This window comes from Castanea sativa, chromosome 5 (assembly GCF_040712315.1).
Source record: "Castanea sativa cultivar Marrone di Chiusa Pesio chromosome 5, ASM4071231v1".
Classification (NCBI taxonomy): domain Eukaryota; kingdom Viridiplantae; phylum Streptophyta; class Magnoliopsida; order Fagales; family Fagaceae; genus Castanea; species Castanea sativa.
Window position 1 is genome coordinate 72,385,890 of NC_134017.1, and position 20,452 is coordinate 72,406,341.

The window sequence follows — 20,452 nt, forward strand, 5'->3', positions numbered from 1 at the left end:
TGTCATACTTTTTGAATTTATAAGTTCTCATTTTAATGTATGAGAAGTCGATTTTTTTTTTTTTTTATCAAAGTCAATTTTGAGAGAAATGCCATAGTGGATACAAACTCTAATTCATATGAGAGAGAGAGAGAGAGAGAGAGAGAGAGAGAGAGAGAGTTAGGTAAAGATTACAGGGATTAGAACAAGTAAACCCATGATACAGACCTAGACACTAATAATTGCTATTAAAATGTAGAGTCTGAGGTAGGACGGTAGGAAAAAGCAAGTTTAGAGCTTTAATTTTTCTCTTTAATCATTTCCTCATTCAGCATGCCCTATCCACACATAAGTAAAATATGCTTACAAAATATAAATAAATATGGACTATATTAAACCCCTGTCACAAATCCATTTGTTGATCTACCCATTAAAATAAATACCCATAGTTATCTTATCTCACCTTTTCTCACATGATTAGCTGGAATATATATTATATTAATTGCAAACAATTTTATGACCGACGAGCTTATAGTATTTCAAAAGTAATGTATGATACTAACACATGGAAAGAAGAAACAGACATATTAATTCCCAACAATCGCAGCTTGATCATTATTATTATTTTTTTAAGCCCAAGTTGACTTATATCAATATTTATATGATCATACACAAAATTCAACTCTTAGTCTTTTTGGACAGGGTAACCAATATAGCATTTTAATTTTTAAACCATGAGCTGGTTTTGGAAATAACTTGTTCATCCAATCCATCACTTTGTTATTTTCAAGTTATTAACCAATTCTTATATTTTGAGTTTGTTAACTTGCAATTATGTATAAATCAATAACTTGTCTATTAATAGCATCATCTATCACCACGAAGAACATATATAAAATAAAATAAAATCCACCCACCATTGATGAGCATCTCGTGAAACGCATACATACATACCTACCCTAAAACACACAACTCTTAAATTCCTTACCAATCATTTACAATTTTAATTTTCTTTAAATGGGTAGGAAAATTATAGGGACAGAGGGATATAGTGGGCGGCTATGGTGCTTGTTTTACTCAGTTTAGGGTTGACTAAGATATAGCTACACAAGTTGGATTCACAAAACATATGGACCATTTAACCTTTAAATTGGACTCTCAAGTCTCAAACCCACATGGTCAACGCATGGCCACAAACTCAATATTGCTCTTTTGTCCATTTTCATTTCTTTATTTGTTCCTTTTTCGTTCTTTTCCTTCTTTATTCTCTCTTTTTTGTTTTCTCTCTTTGAGTTAATTTATTTTCGTTTTATTTGTGGGCCTTTGGCACATGTTTCTTCTCACCGCCACGTGAAACTATGCATGGTAGTTTGCCCTGATTCACTGTTCTACTATGTCCAAGTCCAACCCTCTCTAACCCTTTCTAGGTCTCTCCATTTTGTCATCTTGTACACCTCAATATTACGTAAGAATGACATCAGCAACGTATAAATGTTCGTATTTATAGGATAAGAGTACATGTACATGTACATATGTCAGGAATTTGTGTGAGAGTTCATCATTCATGGGCAAGGAGTTCAGGACAATGATTGCCATTATGCAGACATAAACTTAAGCATATAGAAATTGTAATATATATACTCATATGGCTCATAATACATACACACCGTCATCATTATTTGTTGCAATCATAGTTTGCAGTCTGGATAAATTCGTAAAGTTCATATAATGACACATAAATACATAGTAATCTTTCATATTATAGTTCCAAATATAAAGGGTTGTATATTTTGTTTGTCCATATATTTGTAAAATAACAAGTGTCTTGTATCCACAATGATAAGATGTTACAACTTACAATACTCTTGATATAGTTTTTTTTTAGACCCATGAGTTCAGTCCCAATGAGAGAGTGAGATAGAGGAAAACCCTGAATTGTTGTTGCAAAATAAATTAACACTAGGCAATTCAAGCGGGTTTGCAATAATATATTAGTTTAAGGACCAATCCTTTTCAGAATCTTTTTTAATTTGTTTGATACATACATATTTTACATAATCACATTCTTGAACAACTCTTGGGTTAAGGTAGGAAGTCATAAGACATGACATGATAGCAATAGTAATTAGGGCCCTAGTGGTCATTTTCGTCTAGACGGAACATTCTGAAAGCAAAAGGATACAAGAAGAAAATCCAAGAGATGGATAGGGGTGACCTAAAACCCTTTTTTTTTTTTTTTTTTCCCCATCAAAGACTATATATAAAAGAGAGAGACTACTTTGTGTCTTAGCCCCGGAGAGTATGAGGGTCAATTTGTCTTAGCTATGTAGGCCATTAAACTCATTCGCTAACATCTTTCTCTTTCTCTCACGCGCTTTGCTCTAGCTAATTAACCCAAACACAGACCAATCTTTAATTTGTTGTAACATATACACAAATAAGACAAGGATAATGGAGCTTTTCCTCTAATGGCAGATTTCATAAACAATGCAAATTGCAAGTATAATTTGGACACCCGTGTAGCATTAGTCATCCATTGAATGAGACAATTGTACTAATAATCTTGTCTTGTTTGATAATGATTAATAAGGGGTACTGAAATGCTCTAATTCGCTGAGGGATTGTCTTAGAAATAGTGTAATTTAATTTAGAAAAGATATTTTGAGACACTGAACCAGCATTATTGAAATTATTTGCACAAGTTAGTGAATGATAGAGACGCTTCATTAATAGGGATAAGAAAAATATATTGAAAATGTTATATTCTACATACAATATAAGAAGTTCAAAGATATAAAATTGTTTTGCTATGAAAAAAAAGGATAACTATTGTCTATAGAGACACTTCATTAATAAAAAAATTGTAGATTAAAAATTATTGTTAATGACACCCATAATATTGCACATGATACATATTATTGTTTAAAGCGGAAAAAACTACTTTTTATTGATGAAAAATATAAACTACTCCTAATCAAGAGGGTTAATGATAACCAATGTTTAGGAATATAATATATCCTCAATTACATTCATTTATAAAGTCTAAATAATTTTGAATCACTCACTACATTAAAAAAATCCAGGTCAATTTATCTCAAAGTCAAATTTTATAAAACGAGTTCCCCTCTAATATTCTTCTTCCTCTAATTATTATTGTTTTTGAAAGTCAATTTCTCTAAAGAGTTTGAATACGTTGATGGAAACTTAATTGGTCTTCTTTGGTTTTATTCAATCTTTGAAATTGAATTCAGCAGAGATCCAAAGGAGAAGTTCCCTCCCTCCTCCCTCCTCCCTTTTCCTGTTTTAATTTTTTGGCTACTCGAAGATATTTTATAAGTCCAAACTAAGGACATATTTGTTTGTGGGTTTTAGTTAACTCAATTGCTAAAGTCTCTAATGATCGAATAAGAGATCTAGAATTTAATTTTCACCTAAATCAGAATTTGATTTATGTTTTGGTCCGATAATAAAAAAGTTATTATCAAGGGTGGACATCATAGATTAAAACCCTTTAAAATAAAAGAACACATTTGTTTAAAAATAAAAATAATTCATTTTATAAATATAACAATATATATAATAGGAGTAAGTTTGTCTAAAAACCAATGACTACTAACCTACTGCAACTCTTGCTAAAAATTAACATAACTACATATTATAAATTTTTATTATTGGGTTGTATATTTTTATATTTTTAATGCCTATGTCAAAATTTGGGTCAATTAAATAATTTTATATCAACAATTAAAAAATACCAACCGATTTAAGAAAATATATTATATATTTGCTTTTAAATTTGTTAATCATCAAATTCTTACAATTAATAATTGAGTATATTTCATTTCAAAAAAGAAATGAAGAGATTGAAGAGAATTCTTATTGGTTTATTAATTCAACCCTATAGGTCTATCTAGGCCGTCCAATCAGAACCTGGGGCCATTAGACTTTAATCATGGGTCCCAAATCAATTGACGGCAAGTTTCAACGGTTGAGGATGCAAGGAGGTCGAAGAAAAATACGTACGTCTTTGCTACGCTACGCCAAATGATTTGGAGAAAGAAACTGTCACAGTCGTACTTTGACTCTTTGTGCTCCTATGAAGGTCCCACGTGTCTCCCACGCGCGCATGCCTTATGGGTCCTACGTTGACTCAGACGTACACCTGTTCAGATAGGTCATAAGCATGACGTTTATTTCTTCAGCAACCAAGAACAAAAATATATAAAATAAATAAATATTATTCTCTCACTCTCTCAATGGAATATTGGAGGTTTATAAAGTTCAACTGGAAAATGAAGTTTATGGCCTTCGTTTATTTCATGTTCTCTTATAGTTAATTGAAGAACATAAAAAAGCAGGAAATTTGCAAAACATGCAGCATAAAGATAACTGCTTGGAATAAATCCTTGTCTCTTAACAAAAATAAAGATACACAAATTAATCCTATATAAAAAGGGTACAAATAATTGAAAAATAAGACTAAAAAAAAGGAAGGTGAAGAGAATATTCTCATTTATGAGTAATAATACTAATAATTTATTATTTTATTATAAAGTACTATTAATTCATTCTAAACTATAGGATTATTGATTAAATATTAAAAAAAACACTATAGGATTATTTGTAATGCATATCCTAAACTATAAATTTTTACTACCTATAATCTAATTTATGATTCTTCTCCACAAAAAAAAAAAAAAAAATTATGATTAATTTGTATATCCATTTTCCCTTAGTAATTCATTTATGTCATGATTTTAAACAAATTAGTGGATTGGTTAGGTAGTAGTCGTATCAATAGAGTAAAATTCATATCTCATTAAATTGTTTCACATTATATTTGGGGTGGTAATTCGTGATTGTGGGTTGAGTTCATGTCATGTCGAGTCAAGAGTATTTAGTTATATGGGTTAACTTGAACCTGACCTGTTTAGTAAACGTGTTAGGAATCCTTACCCCCAACACAATCTATTTATTAAACAGGTCGACTTGACTTGACACATTTAACTCATTTAATTAATAAGTCATGTAAAGGTTAATGCAAATGACATGTTTACTAATCTATCTAATTAATATATATGTCATACCTAACATATATAATTTTTATCAATTCCCATATATCTAAAATTAAAATATAATTACAATTATAAATATAGTAATAAACATATAAAAAAACTATAAATTAAGTAATAATATCAAAATAACTAATAACTAATAACTTTATAAGTTAAACGGGTCAAACGGGTTCGTATATTGAACACGACCATAACCTTTTTATTAAATGGGTTATTCGTGTCAACTCAAATATAACCCAAGCCCGTGTAGTTTCAACCCATAACATGTTTATAAATAGGTTAGTTGTGTCGAGTTTAAGGGTTGTGTCAGATTTTGCCACCTCTACATTATATTACATTGATTACATATATCGTGAGTTGGATTTTATTTTTGTTAAAGCTTTGATTATTTTATAAGAAAATTAAATAAATGTGGTAGTTTACAGTTGGTGGAGAACTCAATTTGGGATAGATGATATTTATTTGCATCGAATATGTCAAAACTAATAGACTAGTTCCTAATAATTGGTAATATTTTCTTTAATCAATCCAAAAAAAGAAAAGAAAATGAGATGATAGACATTTCAAGTTAATCTCAGATTGGGTTTAATAGTATGAAAATGTACTTCATGTATCAGATATATACACCTTTTTTTAATAGTGTGCGTTGGTCTCACATAATTGTGGGGTTTACATACTATGAAAGGGATGATACATACATATGATGTATAAGATAATTATTTTCTACTGTATATGATGGATAATTGCAATTGATCCTTCATTTAATTTGGCATATATGTTATGTAGTAAGAATAGAAAAAACTATATGAAACTTTTAGGAGTTCATGTCACTAAAGTGTGATAAATTCAAGTTTAATATTCAAATTATTCATGAGTCAATATTATGCCATGTTACTTGTCCCCTTATACTTATTGATTTTTGTTGATAACTATTTGTCAAAGTAGACAAAAAACAAAGGTTGTAAATTTAAATGGAACAAAATTCGTTGAATTTTGTGGATTTAGGCCTTGACCAATCTTTTGCTTGAATGGCTTATGTGCCAGCAGAAACATTTGTGGAAAGCATGAAAAAACTAGGCTGTCAATATTATTGTTAGAGAGAAAGAAAACTGTTGCACTCGATTTGAGCCAATGAGACCCTGGCATTGATGTAGTCGATATTAGGTGGTGTGGTCCACGATATAATATGATGAACCACCAAAAAAATCAAATAACTTTATATGATTAAAACACATAACCAACATTTTCCACACGTGGGTTACCTAAAAAACATTCTTTAGGGTTGAATCAACTCCGACTAAGATTATTAGGAGGCATTATTGTCAAGCAAGTTAAGAATGTTAAATTAAAAAAAAAAAAATGTCATTATCCTTTGCATTTTCAAGGAAATCAGAGATTCATGGAACTGGCCTAACTTGCCTTTTGACTTTAAGGTACCAAGGTCAACTGTTAGACACTTAATTGCAAAAGTTTTTAAGATATGATTTGCAAAGTCTACGGATTTTGCACGAGGGAGAAAATTGTTCAAGTAATGTGTTTCACTTAGTTTATATCTACACCCAAATCTAAGGGACTAACAGTTGTTTTTTTTTTACCTGGTGAAAAAGCTTTTTTTGGGCCCTGTTTTAAGGCAGTAATTCCATTTTTCATGAGGGTTGGGGGTATTTTTTTGGTGTGGTCACATGTCATCGTTTGAAAACTAACCTTATAAAGATGACTGATAACTATATTAAACATATCTCTTTAGCCTACACAAGAAATCATGCCCAAAATTCACAAAGAAATATACTATAGTTTTAAAAACTAAATCGCACTAGCCGGTTAAATTGAAAACTGAACCCTCAATCAGATTGGTAAAAATTATAAAAACCGGTAGTTCAACTATAGAAATTTCTAGTTTAACCGGTAAAAACTAAAAACCATATCATTTTTCGGTTCTTTGACTATTCCAGTTTTTAAAACCATGCAAAACATGTTTTGCATGGTTTTAAAAACTACATAAGTGAACTTTGATTCATGTCCAATGGTAAAGTAAAGCAAATATAAAAATGATATAAGTTCAACAATAGTGAAATGATAACAAGATATATAGAAAATATCTAATGGTAGAATAAACAGATTACTATACTTACAACGATGAAATGAAACACTGTAATACATGTCCGATGATAATACAAACTTGGAAAAAAAATTAAATTAAATAATAGTACAGTTTAGTATGTAGGAATAGGAATAAAAGGTTAGGGGTGAAAAAAGCATGGGTTTAGTGGTGAAGCATCAGTGAAGTAATACATCTTTAGGGGTAAAACAACAGCAAAGTAACTCTCACCGTCATTCAACAATTATAACAATTACAAATTTGAAAAGAGAAACAGCAATTGGCCCCAAATTACGTAACAATGTAAAATTTTAGTGTATACTCTCATCATATTGTGCATTTGACATGTATTCTGCATTGGAAGATTAACTATTCATAATTTCATATGCACACAAAAATGACGCGACTGATTGTTTGGTCACTGTGCTATGGGACTGGCCCACAAAGATTGATTTTGTAGTTGTCATCTTTATTTTCGTCTGAACTTGTTGGCTTGAAAAAAATATTGATGTCTCTTAGTAGTTCTTACAATATTACAAAGAAAAAAAAAAATAAATTGTAAATTATATCCTCTAATTTTGAACTGTTTTCAATTCAGTTCTTTAATTTTAAATTATTGTAATTTGGCCCTTACATTTGATTCTTCAAAAAGATATAGTTTAGTATTTTCACAACCTTAATTGAAAAGTACCAGAATTGTAATATTATATATTTATTTATTCTAAAAATAATAATAAAAATTTTGGTTTTTTATATTCTTTATTCTTTCACCACTTTCCTAGCAAGCAAACAATGCGTAAAGCATCTAGTCCACAAAAATCCAGACCTAAAAGATCCATAAAACCCACCAGCAGTATGATAAACACACAACTTTTCTTTTTTGAAATTGAATTCAAATTTCATTTAAATCAAAGAAGCATCAAAGTTTACATAATCATATGCAATTGATGGAATCTCTTCCATCCAAAACTAACATACTGGGCAAATCTCGCAAGCACATGTGCCACCTTATTTCCATTTCTCTTAATGTAGCTCATAGATATCCACTCCAATGCTCCCATCAGATGCCAAATGTCTGCTGACTGGTTGTCCTTGGCCGAAACAATACTCCTTGTAGCATTAATACTATTTCCTTCCACTATCAGATTCGTGAAACCAGCATCCGTTTCAAATTCCATCACCTTACAACAGGCGAGTAGTTTTTCCTTCTCACTACATTGAACTACTGGGCCCTTAGCTGTCATCGCTGCCATAACTTCTCCCCTTGAGTTTCTAATCACAACACCGTACCCCGAACTGGAATTATCCACGAAAACTGTTGCGTCATAGTTCAATTTATACACAAATTGAGGTGGCGGTTTCCAACTAGTTCCATCATTCTGCAGTACCTGTCGAGCCACTCCGTGCACAGTTTCAGCTTGTAAATACTCATGTGATAACTGGAATTCCTCAAGCAATTCAGCAGCTCTCTTATTCAACCAACCGAGCTCCAGGAATTTTCCTCCATGCACCACTCTGTTCCGTTGATTCCAAATTAACTATGCCTGAACCACCATTAACTCCACCTCTATTTTATCCATCCGATCTAGCAAATACTCCAACAAGGCTAGAAAGTTAGATGGCCTAGTCCCACATTTCTGCAAGGCTCTAGCACTGCCATGCCAAACATCTTGAGTAGCTATACATTCCCATAATACATGAATGTTGATTCTTGAAATCTAGAGTAGAACGGACACGACTCATCCAACAAAATTCATTTCTTCTTTAGGTTCCATTTGGTTGGGAGAATATCATGACACGCTCTCCACCCAAACACCTTCATCTTGTTGGGGATCCGTAACTTCCATATAGTAGCCCACACCCTATTAATCCCACCACCTGAAGATGGTTCAACCCAATCTTCCTTCTTCAAGAGAGACCTTGCAACCTTGTATGCTGACTTTACTGTGAAGTTGCCATCCTTGCTATGCTTCCAACTTAAAAGTATTGTAATTCACAAAATGAAAAATTTAGGTCTTCTTGTTCTACAACAAAAGGAAAAAAAATTGCAAAATGAAAAGGGAGAATGAGAAGAGGAGAAAATGTGTTGGAACAGGTGTCGATTAAGGGCCGATTCCATAAATTGTGACTGACCATGGGTGCATTTGAATAGCAGAAACTTGGGTCATGATAACTCATAAGTTAGGTTGTGATGACAACATGGATTGTGATAAGGTCTTGCACATTGTCTTGCACAAATTGTTGTTAAGGACTTGAGAGAGAGAGAGAGAGAGAGAGAGAGAGAGAGAGAGAGAGAGAGAGAGAGAGAGAGAGAGAGAGAGAGAGAGAGAGAGAGAGAGAGAGAGAGAGAGAGAGAGAGAGAGAGAGTATTTTCTAACAATATTTTTAAATTATTAATTCACTAAGAAATTTATTTCCCCTAATATTTATATAGATTTGAAATTGTTTTGGTAGATTTAATGATACAAAAGGGATGAAAGGGGATGGAAGTATGACATTGGAAACAAATAGAAATAAAAGGATTGAAATGAAATAAATTTAAACCTAAAATACTAAATTGGAAATAAGTAAATTAGATAATATAAATTTTAATCTAATAAAAAATAAAGATAAATAATGAAAAAGATATTTCATTTATTCCAAAATAGTCTTTTCCATGTTTAGAACTTTAGATGTGATAACTCATAGCTAGATTCCACAATTCAATTTGCAAATTTCTTGATGTTCAAGGGAATTGCATATTATGTTCCGATTGTCCAACCCTATGCAAGTGCTTCTTTCACCTTTCTTCGCTCTTACGACTTGCTACTTGAGTAAAAAACTTTGACAATCTTTATTAATATTACATCATTTAATAGATTTTGTTATATTAATATTTAAAATTAAAATGCTGATGTTTTTCATGTTCTACTTTACACACATTCTAAATTTCGTGTTAATAAAATACTACTTATTATTCAATCTATAAACTTATACTTTGTGCAATATTTTGAAGTAAAAACAACTTAAATTTTATATTAAAAAAACAACTTAAATTTTATAGATGACATAATTATTTGGACGAAACTTATGTACAGTACCTTAGATGTTGTTTCTTAAGTTCTCCACTTAAGATTCTACCATATGACGGCTTAACTTAAAAAATACACTTCCATCCATGAGAAAAAAGTCACATGGCAAAATCTTAAGAGAGGAAGCGAGGGAACAAAAATTAAGTACTGTACTTAAGTCTTGCTCTAATTGTTTAACTCAGATCATCTTGATATTTTATAAGTATAGAAAGATTGAAAAAGGCAATATAGTCTAGTGGTAAAATTTTCAAGAAACACATTAAATAAAAAGTTATTAAGTAATATAACATGGACAAAAGTTACATTAACACACACATGGCCAAAATCTTGAATATAATCTTTTACATTAACACATACACATACACATACAAGCCCAAAACCTTAAACTTATGACCTAACAATCTCCCCCTCACATGTAAGTCACTATTTTTTTGTGAGTTTCATTACCTAACTCTTTTTGAGTCTGTGGTGGGCCTCTTTTGAAATGTTAGGCTGAGTTGCCTCCTACTGTACTAAGGCCTAAGTATTCTGAGTAGAAGAGTCAGGACTGGTCCAATTGCAACTCACCTTAGCCTGGCTTGTGCACAAACGATGCCCCTTTTTTATAGAAAATATGATCACACGCCCATGGCAAGCATAGCTGCTACAACAGAACTATGACAAGCATAATGTAATGGAATAAGGCAAAGAAATGCGTTTGCTATTAGACAAGACAAATAAAAGGTCTTTAATAACAATGAAATCGCAACAACGAGAAATGCGTTGTAAAAGGAATGGCAGAAATAGGAAGGGAAATAGCAATGATAATTAAATTAGATAAGAAAAATATTAGTTTGCCATATCAAATCATATTATGGGATTAAGGTCAAGGAGGGAACCACTTCCTCAATGTGAACAACCTCTTAAGAGAATCCTACCACAGAAATTACTCACTTTGAGGGAACGAACCTGAATGACTTGTACCCAAAAAAGAAGAATCCTTCTTTCCTCAATAGAGAGTAGGCCTTTTAGAGGGAGAGAAGGGATTATCCTAGTGGTGCATGTCTGTCGTACTACATTTTCTGTTTTTTCTTCATTCTTTTTTTATTCTCGTTTTTCTTTACTTTCTTAGTGTTTACTTGTATAGTGTTATGGTGATGGTGATACCGTGATTCTTTCCTAGTGACTGCTACTGTTGTGATTGTATTGTTCCCCTACAGTGCATGGCAAGAGCCCTATATATATTGCTTGCCATGACTGGTTGTTACCCTTTTAGCCTTTAACTACTTTTGTCTGGATTTGGGTGTCCTTCCTGACCACTTACTGGTTTGTCAGCTGCCTAGTCACCACCACTTACCTGTGCTATTTGTGCCACTACCCATTACTAGACATAGAAAACTCTTTTGTTTACTTGTTCACTGTGACATTCCTATCCTCCACGGTGTGGGTATTCTCTCTTGCTATCTCTCATGGCAAGCACCTAGTGGTCCTAGCTCATCCTCTCTTTTTCAGGTGGTATGTCATTCCAGCAGGACATTTCTCCTAAAAGAGTTTAAGTTGGAACTCCAGAATAGGTTTTCCCCTTCTCCCCACTGGCAGACCATACCCCTTTTTACCTCTGACCCATGACCCACCACCCTTGTATTGGTTGGGTATAGGCTGGTAGTGCTTGAAGTTTGCGTGTGCCCCTTTTCGTACACATCAAAAGCTTTCCTGATGCTCATGCATTTGTCATGGTCTAGAGGCTCATCTGTGCATTCTGCCGCTCATCCTTGACCACTTATGATGTGAACTGTCTTTTGATTTTCCATTCTTTATGGGCTTGCTCCTTTCAAGGGCTGGACCTTGCTTGATTGAGGGTTCACCCCTCTTGAGCCCATTCTTTGCTACTTCTATAATCTTGTTGTTATTTATGTCATACAACCCTGCCATTCCAGCTTTGGTGTTATTTGACCCGCACCTGCTGGGTTTTTTTTGAGCCTACTGCACATTCCTTTTTTCAATTGGTTTCAATGACCCAGTATGATCATTGGACTCATACTCATGCTACTTTGGGCTTCTTGGACCCATTACATTGCTTATGGACTTCTTTGGCCCATTCCTTCTTTGTTGGACATTCTTGGCCCATTTTTCCTCCTAGGCATTCTCGGCCCATTTCCAACTTTACATTCCTATGGGTTTTCACTAACTCCTTTTGGGTCTCCTTAGCCCAATTACTATATCTTTCATCATTGGGGTTCATGAGCTTTCCATAAATCCCTTACTTTATTACTTCATTACTTTGGGTTTGCTGTGACCCATTCTCACTTTTCTACATCATATAATGTCTACGGGTTTACTGCTTCTTCCTTTGGGCTCCTGTTGGCCCATTTGCTTTCCTAAGGCCTATTTGTTTACTTTATGGGCCTAAGACTCATTATTCCTGCCATTCGGGCTTGATGAGTTTCTTTCTCTCAATCCATTAACTCTCTTCTTGCCTATGTAGTTAGGCTTCTTCCTATTGCCAGGCTTTTCCAAAATGAGCATCAACAGAGTAAAAAACATGTCCTACTAGCGCCTAGTTACATGTGAGTTTTTTCTCTTACTAACCATCAATAAGAACCATGTGTTAGTCCCACATGCGCATCCCTGGAAACTCTATACGTGCACGACAATGGGAACCTCATGCTGCATCGTTCTTCTTTGATCTATCTAGTGTCACTGGCAATTAATGCTAAGCATTTTTCCAAGATCATTTCTGTGAGCTTTTGCAAGTTTGCCTTGTTTCTTGCATACTTGTTTGGATTCAAGTTCATGCCCCCTCTTTTGCTCAAACCTCGGAAGGGATTTTGATAACCTTTAATTTGCAACCTAACTAAACACCTTCATTCGTTTTTATACCAATTGTTAGGAATATAACACATTCAGAAAACTCCATTAAAATCTTAATATAATATATAGAGACAGTACTACTGAATTCAAAATAGCATTATGAATTTGGGGCCAGTTAATTATATTAAATTTTCAAATTGTTGTCTTTTTACAGGTTAAACTTACCCCGCACATAGTCGCATGTAAGGCAATATTATAATGGTTGAGAAGATTAATTTGAATCCTAATTCTTCTCATTAATAAAGGAAAATAGGTTATCTCACCACACTACAAGTATTTTGGTACTTACCGGGGCAACAATAACTGTTCTTTTTACAGGAAAAAGTTGAAAGAAAATGAGAAATCTCATAGTTGATCAATGCGTGACGTGTTACAAGATCTAGAGGAGAATACATCGATAAAACATTGCTTGAACATCGTTATATGCAATGTACTGACCAAGACACAATTCAAGAGGATAGTCCATAGTTCCTATAAAAAGAAAAAAGAGGATAGTCCATAGTCTAACCTTTGAAACGTAATCTTCACTTCAATCTCTCTAAATTAATCGAAATTCTCATATGACACATACATGGTCCCTGTCCAAGACCAAGCAAGTCCAATTATTCATACCAGGGTGTAAAGTTTAAGCTACTGGTAAACTTTGTCAATCACCATAGTCTAATTTGCCTTCTTCATCCAAGACATTTAGACTCCAATATTTGGTTTCGAGCTATTTGGATCAAAATATTCCTATCCCTTGGAGTTATCAAACCCCATGATCGAGTAAGGATCATAGAGACTCTTTCTCTGATGGACCATGTCGGCTAGGCAGACATATATGCCTTATTGGTGTCGGAGTTTGGTCCATGTACATATCGATTTGTAGTTTCTTTCATCTTTTCATTGATATGATACAAAAATTCTCTTCAAGTTTTTAATCCATCTATTATTACTTTTCGACAAGAATCTTCCAATTTTGGTATTTACTTCTTTACAAATCAAGAAGAGCAAAATTTTAAGGAGATTATAAGGTCCTTTCGATGGGGTGAACTGACCTTTGGTTCCCCATGTTAAATAATGTTTATGGCCAAATTTTTTTGTTTCTCATTTTATGTGACTTTCACGCGCCTAAATTACCGCGTAGAGGAGCCACACGATTAGAATATAGAGACGTAACCTACTACATACTCTTTTACAATCATACATATTTGGACCATCAAGTACCAAATGGTCCTAAATATTCAGGTTTATCTAAGGTGCTATGCAATATAGTAATCAACAAAGAATTCCACCCGTTTGATTAACAAAAAGAAAGGTACGTTATTCGTCTCAAAACATGACGTGGCAGTCAGATCAAACACCATCATCATCATACCATATCCCTTTATTTATAAGGAACAAGAATTTTCCCAATTAAAAAAATGAAAAAAAATCTATATGTGAAAAAACAAAAGTACTACTATGAGAGAATGAGAGAAAGATAGCAATTTTATATAAAAAAATCAAAGTTAAAGGAAAAGAGAATTTGATTCAAAATGCTCTCTCATTTGTCCAATCATCTCATTGAAATGTCAACCTGATTCTGGTAAAAAAAAAATTTAAATTAAATTTCCACTCTTGTACCCTCTGCAAACCGTTTCATATATAAATTCTTACTCCTATAAAAGAATTCAGCTATATGTGCTTCACTTAGATATAGACAAAGAAACATAGAGAGAGTTCCAAGACACAAAGAAGAGGAACAGAAGAAAAGTTAACATATAGTACTACTACTAAGATTTCTTTTGGTCATGGCAGAGGAATTTCAGACTGGGATTTGTGGAGGCAATTGGTGGATGAATCCATCTAGAAGCACTTTCACAGGGAGCTCATCGCCATGTTCCATGGCACTTAATGACACTGGAAGCTATGCATGGTCTGATATGGTGGACATGAAGGGAAGGCCATGTGAGGAAACTAATTCAGTCTCTGATAGCTCCATAGTTTTCCAAGATGTTCAGAAGCCTCAACAACAGGCTGATTCAGCCAGTGGCTGTGGCAGTAGTAGTATCTTGATTGATTCCACACTGCAAATGATGGGTTTTGGCCTTTCATCATCTTCAACAACATCCGATTGGAATCAAGCTTTGCTGTAAGTTACTTAATTTGATGCTAATTTGATTAATATATAGCCACTCATAGAGTTTGTGTACCACAAAGCTCGCTAGCTAGCTCCATATGATAATTGTGATGTTGTTAGATTTTTAATATAAAATTTTGTCATAGTTGGCCCAAATCCTACATGACCTTACTAAAGCTTCCACTAAGGAGTAAAAAGTTGAGTACTTGTTACCTTTTCTTTGTTGTTTTCATTTGGAAAAAGAAGTCAATCTGATCAATATTAAACTTTTTAAAATCTAGGGAAAAATAAAAGACAAATTATATGTTTGTGGGAGAGAAATTCTATATGAATCTTATTCTTTCATCCTTATTTATTACAGTCGGAATAGTGGAAGAGCTGAGAGCAATTATAGTTCTATGCTTCAAGAAGAAATGAATTCAAGGTTGAATTACCAACAAGAAAGAGGAGTAGATTCTACTCAAATCCAAAAGAATTGGAGCCCAAAAAACCTTTCTAATGGAGGTGATCAACAAGATAATTCATCCATCACTGCTTTCAAGTCATCTATAAGTCAAGACTTTTCATTGGACACTGTCAGTAGCTCTACCGGCAACTGTACAGTGACTTGCCAGGGCTTATCCACAGGCTTTCCTGTGGGATCAGCTTCTTATGGATACCCTTCAACATTGATACAAAGTTTATTTGATCCTGACCCTCAACCACAGCAATCTCTATTCAACAATAGATCTCTAAGCTATTCATCCGCCACTAATTTTGGTGCCACTACCAATGAATTATCACCTAGTTGGCCTAGGTTTCCTCCCTTTTTCCCAAAGCAACAACCTTGTGGCTTGCACTTCACTAATAACACACCCTTTTGGAATGCCTCCACCGCCGTGGCCACGGTGGGTCTAAATGACAGTGTTCGAGCTGGGGTTTTTCCTTCATCACCATCACAATATCTAGTACCAACATTTGAAGAGAAACCCAAGTGTTCCAACCACGCAACAAAGGTAAATATATATCAAATTATAAAGTTAACCTAAGCTATATATCTAGCTAGGGTTCGTGGTACTAATTTTTGTATGTGAGAATTTCAGCCCATCACTGAAGATGTTCAAGACTCGGTTTCAGTGGTGAAGAAAAGTGTCAATGAACCTGTATTCAAAAGGCCTAGAATTGAAACCCCATCACCATTACCAACTTTTAAGGTACGATATATTCGATCAAGCTTTTGACTAGTTGAAGTGTTAGAAGCTTTATCTTTTTTTATTATTGTAATTATTCATATATATATATATATATATAATTTTTTTTTTTACCCATAAAGATATGGATGAGAACTTCTAGCGTTTTTTCTGTCAGGTTCGGAAAGAGAAACTAGGGGACCGGATAACTGCACTCCAACAATTGGTTTCACCTTTCGGAAAGGTAGATTTTTGTTTTTGTTTTTCTTTTTTTTCTCTACTTTTTTCAAAGAGTACGAATAGAAAGAAAGACCTTTACTTTGTGAAATAATTGAAAGCTAATGACATTGATTCATATTCTTGTTTTAGACTGATACAGCCTCCGTTCTCCACGAAGCTATTGAGTACATCAAGTTCCTCCATGATCAAGTCAGTGTATGTTTGATTATCTTCTTCCTTGTTATGGTAATAAACATTTAAAGAAAAACCCTAATGGGTAAAAAAAATCAACAAGTTAGAAAAGAATACTATAGAACCAGTGTTAACTAAATTTATGTTTGTAATTTCAGGTTTTAAGTACTCCATATATGAAAAATGGAACTCCAATTCAACACCAACAGGTAAAAAAAAATTCTCATTCATTTTTTCAAAACAATCATTTCCATTTTGACTTTTATTTCTCTAAAAGATTATAATAATAATAAATACATAAATGGATTCACATTTGTTTTTGTTGCAGGTTTGTGATAAATTGGACACAGAAGGGCCAAAACAAGATCTAAGAACCCGAGGACTTTGCTTGGTTCCAATTTCAAGCACATATCCAGTTGCTAATGAGACCACAGCTGATTTTTGGACACCAACATTTGGAGGAACATTCAGGTAGAGAACGAAGCCCAAGTTGTTCTACCAAACTAATAGAGTACTAATAGTATCAACAACCCAGCGAAGTTAGGAATGATAATTATTTCATTTTCATACTTAGAAGCTACAATATTGCCGTGCTGTACTAGTCATGAGCAAAAGCTAAAGACACAAAGAAAAGGAAGAAAAAGAAAGAAAGAAAAGGAAATGACGCTTTAAAGATGGACAGGCAGTGCTGCTGGGCCAGGTGCAAGCAGAATGATTTAGGCTAGCAAATGATTAGTAGCCTCTGGAAATGAGAGAATATATATATTGGTGCTATTGTAATAACCCCAAGTATTAAATATAGTTAGAGGTGGGTTTAGGACAGGAACAACTACTAAATTCAGCGGAATTTAACACTAATAGTTTTAGATTTAATTTTGCTATTGTTGTTGTTGAGAATAGCTGAATTTAGCAGGAGGGTGTGATTCATAAAGGCCCTTTTGTTCCTGTTCATGTATTTGTATAGAGCTGGCATCACCACCACCTCCACCTTTTATATATTTATTTATATAAAGAAAACAGAAAAAAAAAAAAAAAAGAAATAAAAGGAGATTTGTATTGAATTCGTATATATTCAACAAAAGGAGTGAGTGGAGCTTTTGTTTGATTGGGGTTTTTAACTTTTTTCTTTTGTTTATATGTTTGGAATGTCGTAGTGGAAGTCAGAGGGCGGCCCACTGTTCCTGCTTTTAGGGTTTCTGGTGAATGATAATGAGAGAGGGGAAAAGAGAGAGTTCGATATGCATGCGCGCGTATGTGTATCTGTGCGCGTTTGAAACCACATTGGTGTGAATTCATTAGAAGATAAAGATGTGCCAACCCTCTCCTCTTTGTCTTTTTTATTTGAAATTTATCTATTTTATAGTCTAAATTAAATATTATAAATAAAAAAATAACGTGATACACTTTATATATATTAAATCCAAAAAATAAAATCCTAATTTCTGGTCATTCTCCAATTCTATGAGAAGGTCCTATTCTCCTCTTAAAAAAAAAAAAAAAATCCCGACCAAAACATAGGGTTTGCTCAACCAATAAGCTTTTTCACATTAGTCATTTTGTCCCAATAGCAATGTGCGTTTATTTCTGGTACCAAAAGAGAAATTGCATGTATTTCGATTGCTTCTCTCTTCCAAAAAGCTAAAAAATTAGGTCTTACGGATGGTGAAACTTGTTCAATGGTATAATTATGCCTTCCTAATCATTATGTTTTACTGTATTAAAATACAGGATGACTTCAATTGAACGTTTGTTACAACTTTTTCCAGCATGATTATGTGTACAGGCCCTTATTGGGTAAATATATATTTTCGTAGGGAAATGGTAACCATTATAGCAAACAAAGCCTTAATGGTTTTGTCTAATTATATATTTCAACTCCAAACCCAATTTATGATCCAATTGTCTATCCTTTTTAAGGAATGATTTTCTATATCTATGTCCATATTCTATATGATAATATAAAATACCTATAAATAAATAAAATGAATATTTTAACTTTTCATTTACTTCTTATAATGTTATATATGAAATTTTAAAAGTTCATATTTTTCCATGCAATCATTCTAATATGTATTTTTTTTAATTTGATTTTTAAAATAATAAATAATACTAAATTATGTTATTTTAATCTTAAACTATCATCATCTTTTTGGATAATGCAATATATATTATACAAATTTGAGAGATAATTACAATACGCTGCTAAACCCGTAACTTAAATCCTTTTCCCTCAGACCCTTTGGATTAAATTATATTTTATCTTCTTTAAATAAATTCTAATAAATTTATTTAAGTTATTTTCTACAATTTTTTTAATTTAACTTTTTATTTATAAGTATTTATTAATTATATTTGCATTCTATATAAGTAATTTAATTTTTATCAAACTGTTTGTTGAATTATATGAGTTAGCAAACAAATCCTTGCTCGGCCATATCTATGATGACATAAAATGCAACCTTAGAGGAATGCAAGTTCTGTCTTTCAGCTGGGTGAAAAGATGTGGAAATATGGTGGCTCACTCATTAGCAAAACATGCTAAGAATTTAAATGATGATATGTATTGGATTGAAGATACTCTACCGACCACGGCAGATGCTTTGTACCGTGACTCTTTACATATTAATGAATGATTAAACTCTTTGCTCTCAAAAAAATTATAAGAGTTAGCAAAATGAGAGTAGATAAAATGGGACCCACGTCACTATTCACACATTTAAAAATTATTTTGGTACAGTGTTTTCAGTTTTCAGTTTTCAGTTTTCAGTTTTCAGCAATAAGCTGTATCCAAACGGACCCAAAGTCTCCAACATGTTTTTTGATTCAATATTGCAAAGAAATGCGCATTGGACATTTCCTTCAATTTGATTTTACTATTATAAATCTAGATTTTTTTATTCAATTGCCATTATCCGAAAAAATACCGATCACATTTGCACTACATACCAAAAAGTCTGTTTAAGATAAAATATAGGATTTTTCACAATCATTTATGTAACCTAAATCAGCCTAACAAACACACTTGATATGTGACTTAAAACATGGTGTAGAGTATATGCACACTCATCCAATCCAATGCATTTGCATAATTGGGGTATCACAATCAGCCTCAATTTGAATCCTCAAATACCATTTGTAACAATTTGAGAATATTAGTATTATATATGAAATGTCATAAATTTTCAATTAAATCTCATATAATATATATTTTTTAAAATGTGTTTTAAATAACAATGTATTTTTCATAGGTGGAGAACTTTTAAAGAATAAATATATCGAAACTCATGTTATTCATAAGAGGAAAAGTATGAAGCGTCTCTAAAAATGGGGAATTGTAAATTTGTTCGCTTAAGAGTTTAATTAATAACTTCGACTTTTTTGACATTTCATGGCAAATGGGTTAGTAATACTAGTATCATCACACGCGCTTCATGCCTCCAATGAGGCTTTTTTCTTAGTGGTCCTATTTTATAGAAAAAAAAATTGTGTTTTTTTATTTTATATACATATAATTTTTATTTTGAAAATTTAATTTATAAGTGAATAAAACAATTTGAAAATTAACAGGAGAGTGGTCCTATTTTTTAGGCAATATTTTAGTGGGAGTTAGAGTCGCATTTTTACCAAATTGTCCTTTAATTTTGTCTCTACTTAAACATAGAGATGTAGATGCGTTTTTGAACTAAAAAATGAGTAAT

General features: G+C 32.7%; 1 protein-coding gene across 4 annotated transcripts; it reads left to right on the forward strand.

Moving 5' to 3' along the window:
• Nucleotides 1–14,719: 14,719 nt before the first annotated feature.
• On the forward strand, nucleotides 14,720–17,960 carry LOC142633262 (transcription factor bHLH112). 4 transcript variants are annotated; one of them, XM_075807478.1, is made up of 8 exons: nucleotides 14,720–15,186; nucleotides 15,536–16,169; nucleotides 16,257–16,367; nucleotides 16,522–16,587; nucleotides 16,713–16,778; nucleotides 16,913–16,963; nucleotides 17,083–17,225; nucleotides 17,909–17,960. In XM_075807478.1, the coding sequence occupies exons 1-8, from the start codon at nucleotides 14,846–14,848 to the stop codon at nucleotides 17,943–17,945; spliced, it is 1,449 nt and encodes a 482-aa protein (XP_075663593.1). In that variant the 5' UTR covers nucleotides 14,720–14,845; the 3' UTR covers nucleotides 17,946–17,960. The 4 variants fall into 4 exon arrangements, with proteins under 4 accessions (XP_075663593.1, XP_075663594.1, XP_075663595.1 ...); XM_075807479.1 differs by having other exon boundaries at nucleotides 16,713–16,772; XM_075807480.1 differs by lacking the exon at nucleotides 17,909–17,960 and adding an exon at nucleotides 17,329–17,815.
• The last annotated feature ends 2,492 nt before the right edge of the window (nucleotides 17,961–20,452 follow it).